Raw genomic sequence first — 13,753 nt, 5'->3', positions numbered from 1 at the left:
ATCTCGGTACACTGTTCTCAGGCTCATGGCGCACTGATGATATACCCCATTGTACATTGTGGCAAGACAAGGAAGTAAATGCCAAGTTCCCGGTCTTCTAATCCTGCCTGTCTGATTTTATCATGATCTCTGAAAAAAAAACTTTGATGTTGGGCAATGAGTTCTTAATATGGTTGCTTGTACCCAGAACAAACCAGGTCCAATATAAAAATTTATAAGATGTAAAATAACCATACCCACCTCTCTCCTTTGATAGATACGATAAAGAGCTCATCTTTCTGGAGGCCCTTCTACTGTCTTTTTCTCGATGGTAGGGTATTGACCACTTGGGTAAGAATGGATCTGTACTTCCTGAACAGGTCAAAGACCTAACATCCTTTCTCAATCCAATGCCAAGTGTCCGTTTGAAATCAGGAAGACAACATTACTCTTTATGGGAACTTAAGTAACAACATCAATTTAAAGTTATGACATTTGTGGGTGCCTGGGTGGCTCAGTTGGTTAAGTGTTCAACTTCGGCTCAGGTCATGGTCTTGTGGTTTGAGTTCGAGCCCCGTATCAGGCCCTCTGCTGTCAGCATAGATCCTGCTTCGGATCCTCTATCCCCCTCTTTCTCTGCCCCTCCCCTGCTCTCTCTCTCTCTCTCTCTCTCTCTCTCTCTCTCTCTCTCAAAATAAAATAGACATTAAAGACATGACATTTGGTAGGGATAGTCTTTCTTTTTTAATTAATTAGGTTTTTTTTTATGTTTTAAGTTTACTTATTTATTTTGAGAGAGAGAACATGAGCAGGAAGGGTGAAGAGAGAGGAAGAGAGAGAGAATCCCAAGCAGTCTCTGCACTGTCAGTGTGAGGAGCCTGATGCAGGGCTTGATCTAATGAACCCATGAGATCAAGAGCCAAAATCAAGAGTTGGATGCTTCACTGACTAAGCCACTCAGGCACCCCAATAGGGATAGTCTTAATATACATCCAACATCCCGTGTTCTTAGAAAGCACATTTTTGGACTTCTTTTTCTTATTCTTCTCATTGCACACAGAGATATCTTTGTTGAAATACATCAAGGTTATTCCTGGACTTTGTGGAAAGCGAACACAAGAACCATTCTTTGTTATGGTTTCATGTTCTTTAAATTACTCGTCCATTCATTTCATGCTGTGTGCAAGGTATGGTGATAAATATATTTGGAGATTCCCCACCCCACCTCCACTGTGCTGCCCATGTGGCCTCATAGAGACCACATTCAGTGGGGTAAATTCTTGTCTAGTTTGCTCAAGGAAAATGTTCTATGTTTGAAGATAATTTTTTTTTACTTTCTTCTGTCAGAAAATGGAAAGTATGCAACAGTGTTTTCTTTTCTGCCTGAACTGCCAGAAAACCAAAATTTAGAGCCAAATTTTAGTTATACGCTTATCTTGGGAGTTTGGCAGCACCTCTCTTTCTACTTCCTTTAGTTGGTTTCTGTTCTGTTTTTATCCCTTGTTGACTGATTCTCCATTTTTAAAATTGGAAGCTAACTGCAAACAATTTTGGGAGAAGGAATGGCCATTTGTTTTCTTGTGCATTTGGTTTGCATAGAATATGTGCTTGAATTACCCTGGCTCTGATGAGATGGCATAATTGCTTCTCAAGATCTTTGAGATGGGAAATATGCAAAGAGCAGAGCAAAACAATGGACTAGATCAAAGGGTTTTGGAAAATCATTCCTGGAAAGGCTCTAATGTAGTAACCATTTGTCAGCTTATGGCAGGCTGATCATGAGGTCATTTTGAAATGTCCTATTGATGGGATTGCAGCTGGGGCCAAAGAATTCAGATTTGGCTGGCTGGTTCGTTGTGAGTCTGCGTTACCTTGGAGCATGAGTGGCACTGAATTTGTTTGTCTCTCTGGTGCTTTTTCTCAGCGCAATTTTTCTTTCTCCTGCCATTTGTTATAAATTACCACGTGCTAGGAACAACAAGAACAGATCTTTCCACCTCCCACTGAGGCAGCCCGCAGTGATTGTCTGGTGCTGGCATTCAGGTCTTTCCAACCCTGAGAACTTTGTTGGAATCCTCGCTCTGTTCACCTCCAGAGTAAATACTGTAGGAGGTCAGGAGCAGGCATGCCTTCCTACTAGTCTCCAGGATTAGACCCATGGTATCTGTTGATAAGCTATGTGATGACATGGGGAGTTTTGAAATAATTGAGCTGCTAAGGAAAAAGTTGCATATTAATTTCAAAAAATATTTTACGCAGAAATGGAAATGTGTAAAGAACTTTGCTGGTTAAAGAATAGATTTCTGCTCTTTTCACATACTGCTATATAAAATCGCACTTTCCAACTACAATCCATTTCAGACTTGTGCCTTTTGAAAAGATCAGCTCATGCTTTGTGTATTTTAATAGAATGGCCTTTTAGAGAGCCACAGAGGAGGTATGTCTGGCTCCGCTTTCTCTGTTTTTGGGTAACATGCACTTATGTATTTGTTTACAAAGATGAACACAATCAATGAGGTTGCTTAAACAGAAAATTAAATAATGTTTTAAAACATTGTATTTATTTGAGGTTGGAGGCAAGTAATTACCCTGCTCTGAAAATGTATTCATCTTTGGGAAAACGCAAATGGGAGCTTGTAGGTAATGATGCTATTTGATGCCTGGGCTAGCATTATTTTCTTTTGAAGACTACATGTACCAAAATTTTATGTAAATATGCTTGGAAGGTTCTAGCTATGAGTCGTTCATCTACGCTGGAAAAAAAAGGAAATCCATTTTTGGTGAAAATGATCATCAATACCAATTTCGATGCAAATACCTGAAGTCTTTGCAGTAGACCAACTACTTGTATTTTTATTTTTACTTATTTTTTAAAGGTTTATTTATTTATTTTTGAGAGAGAGAGACAGAGAGAGAGAGTGCATGAATGTGCTAGCAGGGAAGGGGTATAGAGAAAGGGAGAGAGAGAATCTCAAGCATGCTCCATGTTGTCAGCACAGAGCACTACGATCTCATGACTGGGAGATCATGACCTGAGCCAAAATCAAGAGTTGGATGCTTAACCAATTGGGCCTGCCCCCTACTTGTATTTTTAAAATGCTGGCAGTTATACATGAAGATGAGCATTGTGGGCAGATCTGGAAGGATTCTCTACATTCAGAAACTCTTTAAAGGATTGGTATTACACACACACACACACACACACACACACACACACAGTATGTTTACTAACTGATCACAACAGATCATGAAGTGGACTGGGGGAAGTGCCTGATTATACAGTGAGGTATACGTTATTAGCCCCAATTTATAGCATGTCAGGGAAAACACATGCTGAAATTAATGACCCACGTTAATGGCCTCAGGTCCTCTTCTAACCAGCCTTGGTGCATTCCTGCTATATAGATTGGGAAGCACGCATTGACAGCCATGGCAGGATCTTCTACGTGGATCACGTAAACAGAACCACCACGTGGCAGCGACCAACAGCTCCTCCCGCCCCTCAGGTGCTGCAAAGATCAAACTCCATACAGCAAATGGAGCAGCTGAACCGGCGGTGAGGACGCACGTTTTCACTATGACTGTTAGTGGGTGGTTGGGCTTATTTTTACGTGGGCCCAAGTAGAAAACATGGTTGTCTCTCTTTCATCTTTGGGTGACCTGTCATTAAGATGTAGCTGGTACCTCTTGATTTAGAGACTTTCTTGAATTTCTCCTGGTTAAAAAAATAATAACTATATGCATACACCACTTGTTTGCAAACTAGAAAAGAAAGTAATGATGATGCTTTTAGTCATCCCAAGGCATTAATTTTTAGCAAAACAGAGCATATACATATATAACTGAAGCCAAATATCTTTCTAAATATCTAGAATCTCCATTCATCATGCATCTTTATTATTAAGCTTTTTAAATGTTGTTCTTTTTTTAAGAACTAATTGCTATGAAGTAAAAAGTTCTTTAACAATATAAGAATTTAGTTTTCTTTGGTTAAGGGCCACACTTTTTTTTAAGTTTTATTATTTTGTTAGGAAAATGTTCCACAAACAACAGACAGAAGAAATTCAATGCATTGTAATTTACTTTTAAACAACAGATGGCCCAGAAGGTCAGGAAATGGAGGTTTGGGGAGATAGGCCTGAGGCTGAGAAGATAGTGATGCCTTCTGGGCTCTGGGGGAATGGTTGAGCCTTCTTTCAGAGGCTGCCGTGATGTGATGGTAGGCTTATGATTTCAGATACCAGAGTATTCGCAGAACCATGACTAACGAGAGGCCTGAGGAAAATACCAATGCTATTGATGGGGCAGGAGAAGAAGCTGACTTTCACCCAGCCAGTGCAGGTAAAAGCCTTTAGATTGGTTTGGTTTGTTTGTTTTTAAAGTTTGTTTATTTATTTTGAAAGAGAGAGAACATGGGCAGTGGAGGGGCAGAGAGAGAGAGAGGGAGAGAGGGAGAGAATCCCAAGCAGGCTCCATGCTGGCAGTGCAGAGCCTTACTTGGGGTTCAGTGCCACGATCTGTGAGATCATAAATTGAGTCGAAATCAAGAGTTAACTGACTGAGCCACACAGGTGCCCCTAGGTTGGTTTGGTTTGTAATCTCACAAAAGTAGAAAACAAATAATAAGGATTTCCAAGAAATGAGATTTTCCTTTTAGTGAACTTTTGTTCTTCAATAAGATCTGGTAATCAAATGCAAATAGCAGAATTCACCAGAGACCTCTTCTAATCCCTGACTTTTTGTTAGTGCTAAGAAAAGAACCACAAAACCAAATAGAATATAAATGACTTTAATCTCTGGATCTGTGGGATAGTGGGAAATGATTGAATCTGATCACTTAGAACATCTAAGGATGCATTAAAATGTTAGTAGTGGCTAGAAATGTTCAATTCTATTTTTGTCAGGTCTTATCTATGAATTTGCATCAAAGAAAAGAGTATTCAGAGAATTAAAATAATAGCAAATGATATAGGCATCCTTTGGTTCTTTTAAAGCATAGATGGAAGTGAATAAGTATGTTTCCAGTACATGGAAAGGTTTCCCTAAAAGCCTTTGTGGTCTACCCCATCTAGATTTCCGACGAGAGAACGTCCTGCCCCACTCTACCTCCAGATCCAGGCTCACGTTGCTGTTACAGTCCCCCCCTGTGAAGTTCCTCATCAGCCCAGAGTTCTTCACCGTGCTGCATTCTAACCCTGTGAGTATCAAACCTAAGAGTTTGTAATGGAAAAAGTCATTGGCCAAAGGAAATTATCCTCATATATGTGATAATGGTAAGAATGACAAGAGCTAATGCTTGCTGAGCACTAAGTGTGTTCCAAGGTCTGTATTAAGCACTATTTATGTTTTAACCCGTTTGGTCCAAAGAAACCTATGAGTTTGATAAAACTCTCATTTTTCCAGATAAAGAAACTGAGGCCCAGAGAGGTTAAATAACATTCCCGAGATACAGGCTTCCATTATGGGATGAATAAATCATGAGAATAAAAGCTAGAGATAGGAAATACAGCCAATGGTATTGTAGTAGCATTGTATGGTGACAAATGATGGCTATACTTGTGGTGAGCATAGTACAGAGAGTGGTTAAATCACTGTGTTGCACACCTGAAATTAATGCAATATTGTGTGTCAAGTATACTTAAAAAAAAAACCCAAACAAAACAAAAAAAAACATTCCTAAAGTTATACACCTACTAAGTGGTATCATTGGGGTTAAAATGCCAGAGATACTAACTCTAGAGTCTATGCTCTTGATGACCACCTTATTTTGCGTGCAAAAATGTGACTAAATATCTGTGCATTGATAGCAGGCAGTGGTCAGGTCAGTCTTTGAGACTGTGATACATGTTCTCTGAAAGAGAAAATATAAACTTTATACATTGCTGTAATCTGAAAAATAAATCAATGCGTAGAGGAATGTTTTAAAGATATAAGAAGTTTGCATGGAAGTTCAGGGTTTTATTTTTTAGAGGGGGAGGCATGGTGATGTGTTTAGAATGAAATAGATTTAAATTTTTGTCCTTTTACTCATGTGTCTATTGTTTAGAAACCCTACCTCTGTGATTTTGCTATGGGCCTAAAAATGTTAGTATCAGCTAAAAGAATAAATCTTTTGTTAACCAGAAGATTAAAAAAAAAAAAAACTTTAGTCCTTCAATCTTTTAGTGATTGTTCTAAATAGAGAGAAATCACTAGGACTCCCTCCTTTGCTTCTTTGCTTTCATTTCCTCAAGCCCTGAGTATTAACCAAAATTACCCCTTTTCCTGATCTTGATTCCTTAACCAAGAAACCTCTCACGTACATACCATCCCCTTGTTTAATTTTTCAGGACAACCAGTCTCTCTAATTCTGCCCACAATTATTTTGGAGTTAAACCTGGATTAGAAAGTTTTTATTTTGCTCAAAAAACATTAGGGGTGCCTGGGTGGCTCAGTCAGTGAAGCGTCCGACTTCGGCTCAGGTCATGATCTCACAGTTTGTGGGTTCGAGCCCCGCGTTGGGCTCTGTGCTGACAGCTTAGAGCCTGGAATGCTCCGGATTCTGTGTCTCCCTCTCTCTCTGCCCCTCCTTTGCACACATGCCACATGCGCTCTCTCTCTCTCAAAAATAAATAAACATTAAAAAAATTAAAAAAAAAAAGCATTGACCTCCTGAAGAAACTAGAGTGTATAGGGTGACAGTGAAAATGTTGCACACTTATTTTTTGGTCATGCAGCATGATATTTGTCTAAAACATTTCTAGAAAAAAGAGAAGGGTTTGAAAATACTATATACTATATAAAATTAAGCCAAAACTGTGTGTGTGTGTGTGTGTGTGTGTGTGTAGAATAAAAATTAGAATGTGAATAGGAAAGCATTTTGGTTAGAAATTGGTTGGTTAGAAAGGATTTCTTTGTGACGTGAATCTTGTATCACAGAATAAATAATGGATATTAGTTGGTAAAAATCGTGTAGAATGACCTTCTAGGTGGAAGATATGCATGAACAAAGATGGAAGTAAAAAATGTGTCTTATATGCATACTGAATTCTTTCATTCATCCAATAAATATTACTGAAAACATGATCTATGCTAGAAATTATGGCAGGTGCTGCAGACGCTGGGGAATAAGGTAAAGTTCTTTCCCCAGGGTGGACAGAGAGTAAGGGCAACTTTAGGAAGATGGCTGCAAAATGCGTCTCAGAAGAACTAGTTTTGAGTTAAGAGCTGAAAGATGAGAAACCATCAGTCATGGGAAAGGCCAGGGGAAGCTCATTTCAAGCAATTGAAGCAGTGAGCGCAGGGACACCAGAAAAGTGAGCAGACTGTACAGGGCTGCTGTGTCATGATAGAAATGGGCAATAGTGTGATATTAAGTCAGAAAGTTAGCAAGATCCAGATCATGGATCATTCTGAGAGCATGGGGAGCCATCATGCACTTAAACTGACACGCCCAATGTGGAAACTGTAACTCTGAAAGACAAGAGGGAAAGCAGGATGATGAGAATGAAGACTCTTTCCTGGTCCAGGGAAAAGACAACGATGACTGGAGCCTTGGGCTTGGCATGGAACTGGAGAGAAGTGCATGGCTTTGAAAAACATTCTGAAGGTAGAATCACTATGATGTGGTGAGGAATTGGTTGTCAGAGATGAGCAAAGGGAAGAAGCCAGAAATACTTTTAAGGCTTTGGTTTGGCCCAGCTGTTAATTATTTTGGATCATGGTGCTAGTGTAGCAATAAATAGCTCTAAATTTGACTAGGTAGCTCTTTATCTGTGCCAGGTGTTTAGGTGTAACATGGTGGGAAAAGGGGCATTATGTCACACATCTCAGAGGGCTGAGGGAAGATGGTAGTTAGAGGAAGGTTTTCCTAGCTGCACATGGAGTGATTTAGAATGAGGGAAACAGTGGCCGTAGAAGTCCAGTTGGATATCCAGTTGACCCTTGAACAACACAGGGGTTAGAGTTGTCAGCCCCACACGCAGTTGAAAACCTGTGTTTTGACTCTCCAAAAACTTTACTAATAGCTATTTTTGACCAAAAGCCTTAACTGATAAAATAAACCAGTCCATTAATAACACATTTCAAATGTATATTATTTACTGTATTCTTCCAATAAAGTAAGGTAGAGAACAGCAAATGCTATTTAAAAAATCTTAAGAGTGTTGTAAAAAATCCACATCTAAGTGGACTCACATAGTTCAGACCCAAGTTGATCAGGGGTCAACTGTAATACCTTCATCAGGGCATGAGTTGATAAGAGCCTGGACTAGGAGGTGAGGAAATAGAGAAGAACCATCCAACATGAGAGGAACCACAGGCAGAGAGTAGGCAAGATTTGGTGGAAAATAGATAGAAAAGAATTAGTGAACAATAAGAGGAAAGTAGGCATGGATGCTCATTAAGGGAATGGAAGAAGAAGAACACATGGAATTTAACACAACAGATTATACACCGTAGGAAAACCAGAGATTACAGGGCTGGGTAGAAGTTGGCATAGTTCGATCACCAGGACTATGGTCCAGAGGTGGGGTGGGTGAGGTCATCAATGTGTTCATATATACTGATGTTAATGTATTTCTGTCTTATTTCATTAGCTTTGCTTTACAAGTATAAGCATCTGTCTGGTTCACTGATTATTACCTCCTGGTTTACAGGTTTAGCTTGGAGCAAAGAGGACTTGGGACAGGGGTGAGCAATGCATAGCATGCCAGCTGTCCTCAGGTTTCATGCAAGAAGGATTAGATTTACCGTGCATTCAATTTAGCAGTAGTTTGTTGATTCCCTGTTACGTGTTGGGCACTATACCAAGTCCTAGAGATATAAAGATGACAGAAGCTATGGACCCAGGAGTCCCATACTTGGAAACACATCCCCCTGCAGTGAGCAGAGTTATGAGTGCCATAGTGGAAGGCTGCTAGAGTGAGTGATTCACTCAGGCTCCCTGCTAGAGTGAGTGATTCACTCCCTGCTAGAGTGAGTGATTCACTCAGGGCAAGGCGCATGGAAGGGTAATGAGTGGGTTTGCATTTGAGATATGTTTTTAAAACTGAACAGGAACTTACCCTAGAAATGAGATGGCCAGAGCACTTTTGGTAGAAGGAGCAGCATTTGCAAAGCAGAGGTTCCTGGAGTTGTAGAGCAGTGTTGATAATCATTATGGAAGTACCAGAACTAGTACAGAAGTATAGCAGTTTGGCATTACTGGTGTGTTAAGGGCATAGGACACTACTGAAAGTCAGGTTTGAACCTGGCAAGGGAGGCAGAAGCCAGGTTACATGAACCTAAACTCATGTATGGGACAATTTTAGGAGATGGTAGGGGGCTTTTACACAAGGAAGAATGGGCTCACATTTAGAATTGATACTGTAAGACAGTGTCATGCTGTGGTGGGAAGAGCTTTAGACTTGAAGTCAGATAGCTCAAGTTTTCCTTTATTTGTTTGCCCTTTATGCATTCACTCAACCAGTATGTATTAAATGCCTGTGACTTGCCTGGTACAGTCTGGACTGGGAATAGAGTACTAACCAAGACAGAGTAGATTATAAATAACAAACTAGTGAACAAGAAAAGGCCATTCGAGTTATGCTGTGTGACATGAGGTACAGTACACTGGGCTCGGGTGTACTTGGGGATGAGCTTCTGGAGGCACTGCTTTAGATCGGGTGGAGAGGAAGATCTCTTTGAGGGAGCCACATTGAAGCTATTGTAAAATGTCAAGAAGCCAGGAGGGTAAAGGTCTGGCAACAGAACCTTCCTTGCCAAGGAAAAGGAAAGGCTCTAAGGCTTGAAAGAATTTGAAGTGGTATATATGTGGTATATAATAAGGTCAGAGAGGTGGGCAGGGCTTCAGTATGATCTGGCAGAGTTTGGACTTTATTCTAAATGGATTTTATTCTAAAGCAATTTCCTGTAGGGAATAATTCAGGGTTTGAAAGTTCCTTCTAGGGTTGTGTAGGTAGCTCAGTCGGTTAAGCATCCGACTGCAGCTCAGGTCATGATCTTGCGGTTTATGGGTTCAAGCCCTGCATTGGGCTCTGTGCTGACAGCTCAGAGTCTGCAGCCTGCTTCGGATTCTGTGTGTCCCTCTCTCTCTGCCCCTTCCAGAGCTCATGCTCTGTTTCTTTTTGTCTCTCAAAAATGAATAAAGGTAAAAAAAAAAAAAAAAAGAAAAGAAAAAAGAAAGTTCCTTCTAGCTGCTTTACCAAGAATGGGTTTTAGAGGGCAAGACTGATATCAGAAAGACAAGTGAAAAGACCCTATGGGAACATATAGAAGGAGCTTGAACTAGTGCAGTAGCAGTACATATGATGACAAGTGGATGAATATGGGACATATTCTGGAACGAGAGCAGACATTCTTGCTAATACATTAGACTATGGGGAGAAGAAAAAGGAAAGGCTACAAGAAAGAGCAATTGATTGGATGGTAGTGTTCAGCGGTTTGCTGGTAAATGTTCAACAACTGACTCTAGGAAAAAAGTGTGTGTGTGTGTGTGTGTGTGTGTGTGTGTGTGTGTGTGTGTCTTATAATTTTACTGAGTGAAGGATGTATAGCACACAATTTAAAAATAATGATAAAATATACACAAAATGCTTTTGTTGCCTTTTGCCGAAGTCTTGTATCCGTAGCCAGCCTACCATTGTAGTTCACAGGCAAGTTCCCACATGAATATATTCATTTGCATTAGCCATTAGGACAACAGTAAAGCAAGGGAGACACAAGGCAGAGCTTCCTACTCCTTTGTCAGTGAGGTCGGTAGCACCTTCTTTTTGAACCAGATAATAGCTTTTGAATACTGGACTTCTGTTTCTTCATTTGTGTGTGTGTGTGTGTGTGTGTGTGTGTGTGTGTGTGTGTGTACACGCGTGTGCACGTGTGCGGGCTACTTGCAGTGTAACAGCACAATGTGAAGTTTAATCTGTATTATTAGCATTTTATTTTCTCCATCAGTTTCTTAAGTCTGGACCTTACATCTAGAAAAAAGCAACACACTTTAACGAAAACAAAACAGAAGCAAAAACAAATGAAAGCTGAAAGGCTTTTGGGCCAAGGACAATATGTAAACAAATGGCTGTGGCTACATTGCAAAAAAAATTTGTTTGCAGACACAGCCAGCCAGCCTATAGGTCCATCGTTTGCCTGCACCTAGCTAGGCAGCCCTCAAAATAATATCAAGGCCTGGTTTGCATTTACTGATTTTTGTAATATTAATACTCCCAATGTAGCTGATTTTAAGCTACCAATATGACCTCACTAATCACCAAGTTCTAACTTGACTTATAGGCTGCCTTCTTGGGTACAAGTTCCTCGTCACTTCTGTGTTTCAAGTAAAGGCTGGATTCAGAGTTATTGGGTTGTGATAAAAGGCTATAGCTTTTAAAGTTGGTCAAGTTCTATAAATAAATGCGTATTCTTAGTTCCCAAACCTTGGAGATCCTGGTTCACTAGGTCTGGAGTGGACCTCAGGCATTTGTTTGTTTGCTTGTTTGTTTTTTAGGTTCCTTAAGTGATTCTGATGCAATTGGTCTATGACCTATAATTTGGGAATTCCTAGAATAAAAACATACTGCGTTAAATGACCCCTCTGCTTTTGTCACAACAGTAACGCATCTGGACTTTTGACAACTCATGTATTTTAACAACATGAAGATACTCAGCAGCTTAAAAGTTTTTTTTAATTTCTTTTGTCTTCATGTTTTCATCGTCTTTCCCCTTTCTTGGGCATGTTTCAACTTTTTACACTGGGAAGCCAGTCTTGATTTTAGGGTACTCTCTCTAAAGCATTTAAACTTCTTTTTCTCCAACCTAAACTGTCTTCATTATTAGCTACAAAGATGATCTGTGCTGTGCGTCTATGCATTTCTATAAGATTTAAATTCTGTTGGGTTTAGGAAGTCTTATTTGCCTGACTTTTATATGGCAGGAATTAAAGTTGCAGGATTTATCTCACTAATGATCTCAACATATGAATTTATGGGAATAAGTCACACAAATTTTTTTGTAAAAGGGCATTACTTGATGAAATTAAAAGCAAACTTTTATTTGGTTTCCTCATTTTAAGATTTATTATCTAGTGTTTTTTTGCTTGAATTGTTTATTATCCATAACTGTTTCAGTAGCTTCCTTGTTTATATTGTTGAAAATGCTTAACATACAAAAGGAGTATTCTTTTTATGATTTGAAGATAATCAATTTATGTTGAAAAATACTCATGAAAATAGATTTCATGTAGCAGTAACTTACTTAATTTTTATTGAAAATAATGAAATTAAGTAGACATATGATTGTCATAACTCTAAAGGAAAACTTTAGAAACAAAGTTTTTTTGTTTTTTGTTTTTTTTTCAAATTTTGCATTGCGGTTGCTTTAAGATATATACTGCTGCCCTCTGCTGGTGTGATCAGATTTCTTCCAATATTGTATTCATAAACTGACTCTGATAACTCAAGATTTAGTTATTAGCGTCATGTCTTTTATAGTTGGCATGCCTGTGTTTGTCTAATTAATGTCAGACGTAAATACGTTTCCTTATACGTAACTGAATAATGTTTCCAACATACACGCCAAAAATTATAGGGGCGCCTGGGTGGCGCAGTCGGTTAAGCGTCCGACTTCAGCCAGGTCACGATCTTGCGGTCCGTGAGTTCGAGCCCCGCGTCAGGCTCTGGGCTGATGGCTCGGAGCCTGGAGCCTGTTTCCGATTCTGTGTCTCCCTCTCTCTCTGCCCCTCCCCCGTTCATGCTCTGTCTCTCTCTGTCCCAAAGATAAATAAAAAACGTTGAAAAAAAAAATTAAAAAAAAAATTATTATTCTCCTTTTAGTAAGCTGTAGAAATACATTAACTTTACCATCTAAACTTCTTGGTAGTTAGGGGCGCCTGGGTGACTCAGTCGGTTGAGCATCCGACTCCAGCTCAGGTCATGTCTCATGGTTCACGAGTTTGAGCCCCACATGGGCTCTGTACTGACAGCTCGGAGCCTGGAGCCTGCTTCAGATTCTGTGTCTCCCTTTCTCTCTGCCCCTCCCCACTCATTCTCTGTCTCTCTGACTCTCCCAAGAATTAATAATAAACATTAAAAAAATTAAACTTCTTGGTAGTTAATGGAAAAAAAATATTCAAAAATATATAAATATATTCTTACAAGTCAGGAATTCCTGCTATTGCAAAATACATGAGTTGATAGTTTACAGTTACTTTTGCCGAATAAGTTAAATTTTCCCTCCATTTTACTCTTTAGCTAGATGAAAACAATATAAGATCCCTTATGATTAAAGTGAAGACAGACTATGTATGAGAACTATTTCCATATCCCAGCATACATCTTATGGAAACAATGTTACTTGATTTTATTCATAGTAAAGCTCGTTTAGTGAATAAGGTATACGAATGCTCACATCTGTTCCCTTGTGAATATGAGAGACATTTGCTATAGATGCAGTGATGATATTTTCCAAGTGTGGATTCAGAGTACCTATTCTTGATGAAGGATTTACAAAATATGAAAGATAGATTTTATTTAGAGTTAATGTACTTGCCTGTGTTATTGAAAAGAACCAAATTAGATGAAATCAAGACTGGGCCAGGTAATCCCAGACATATGTTCACCATAACACTAAAGAAAGAAAGAAACCTGCCAGAAAAAGAAAAAAAGGATTGACTATTATTTGCATTGTGGTTGGTTGATAAGAAATGAATATTTATATATAATGTTCTTATTCTGTCACCAAATGGGAATAACATTCCCCTCAACCCCTCTCAATATTTTTCACTTCTAATACCTTAACACACTTA

The 13,753-nt window shown here is 39.2% G+C and overlaps 1 protein-coding gene across 6 annotated transcripts in view; it reads left to right on the top strand.

Moving 5' to 3' along the window:
- Nucleotides 1-13,753, top strand: part of HECW2 (HECT, C2 and WW domain containing E3 ubiquitin protein ligase 2) — a 369,345-nt gene that overhangs the window by 253,302 nt on the left and 102,290 nt on the right. For all 6 annotated transcript variants that reach the window (XM_086719188.1, XM_086719186.1, XM_086719189.1 and 3 more), the window contains 3 exons: nt 3,385-3,535; nt 4,217-4,320; nt 5,052-5,176. In XM_086719188.1, coding sequence (XP_086575314.1) covers nt 3,385-3,535; nt 4,217-4,320; nt 5,052-5,176 — 380 coding nt within the window. The remainder of the gene's footprint in view (nt 1-3,384; nt 3,536-4,216; nt 4,321-5,051; nt 5,177-13,753) is intronic.

This window comes from Puma concolor, chromosome C1, assembly GCF_028749965.1.
Source record: "Puma concolor isolate L17-30 chromosome C1, mPumCon1.1.hap2, whole genome shotgun sequence".
Classification (NCBI taxonomy): domain Eukaryota; kingdom Metazoa; phylum Chordata; class Mammalia; order Carnivora; family Felidae; genus Puma; species Puma concolor.
The sequence above is the reverse complement of the archived record's forward strand: the minus strand, read 5'-3'. Positions and strand labels throughout refer to the sequence as shown.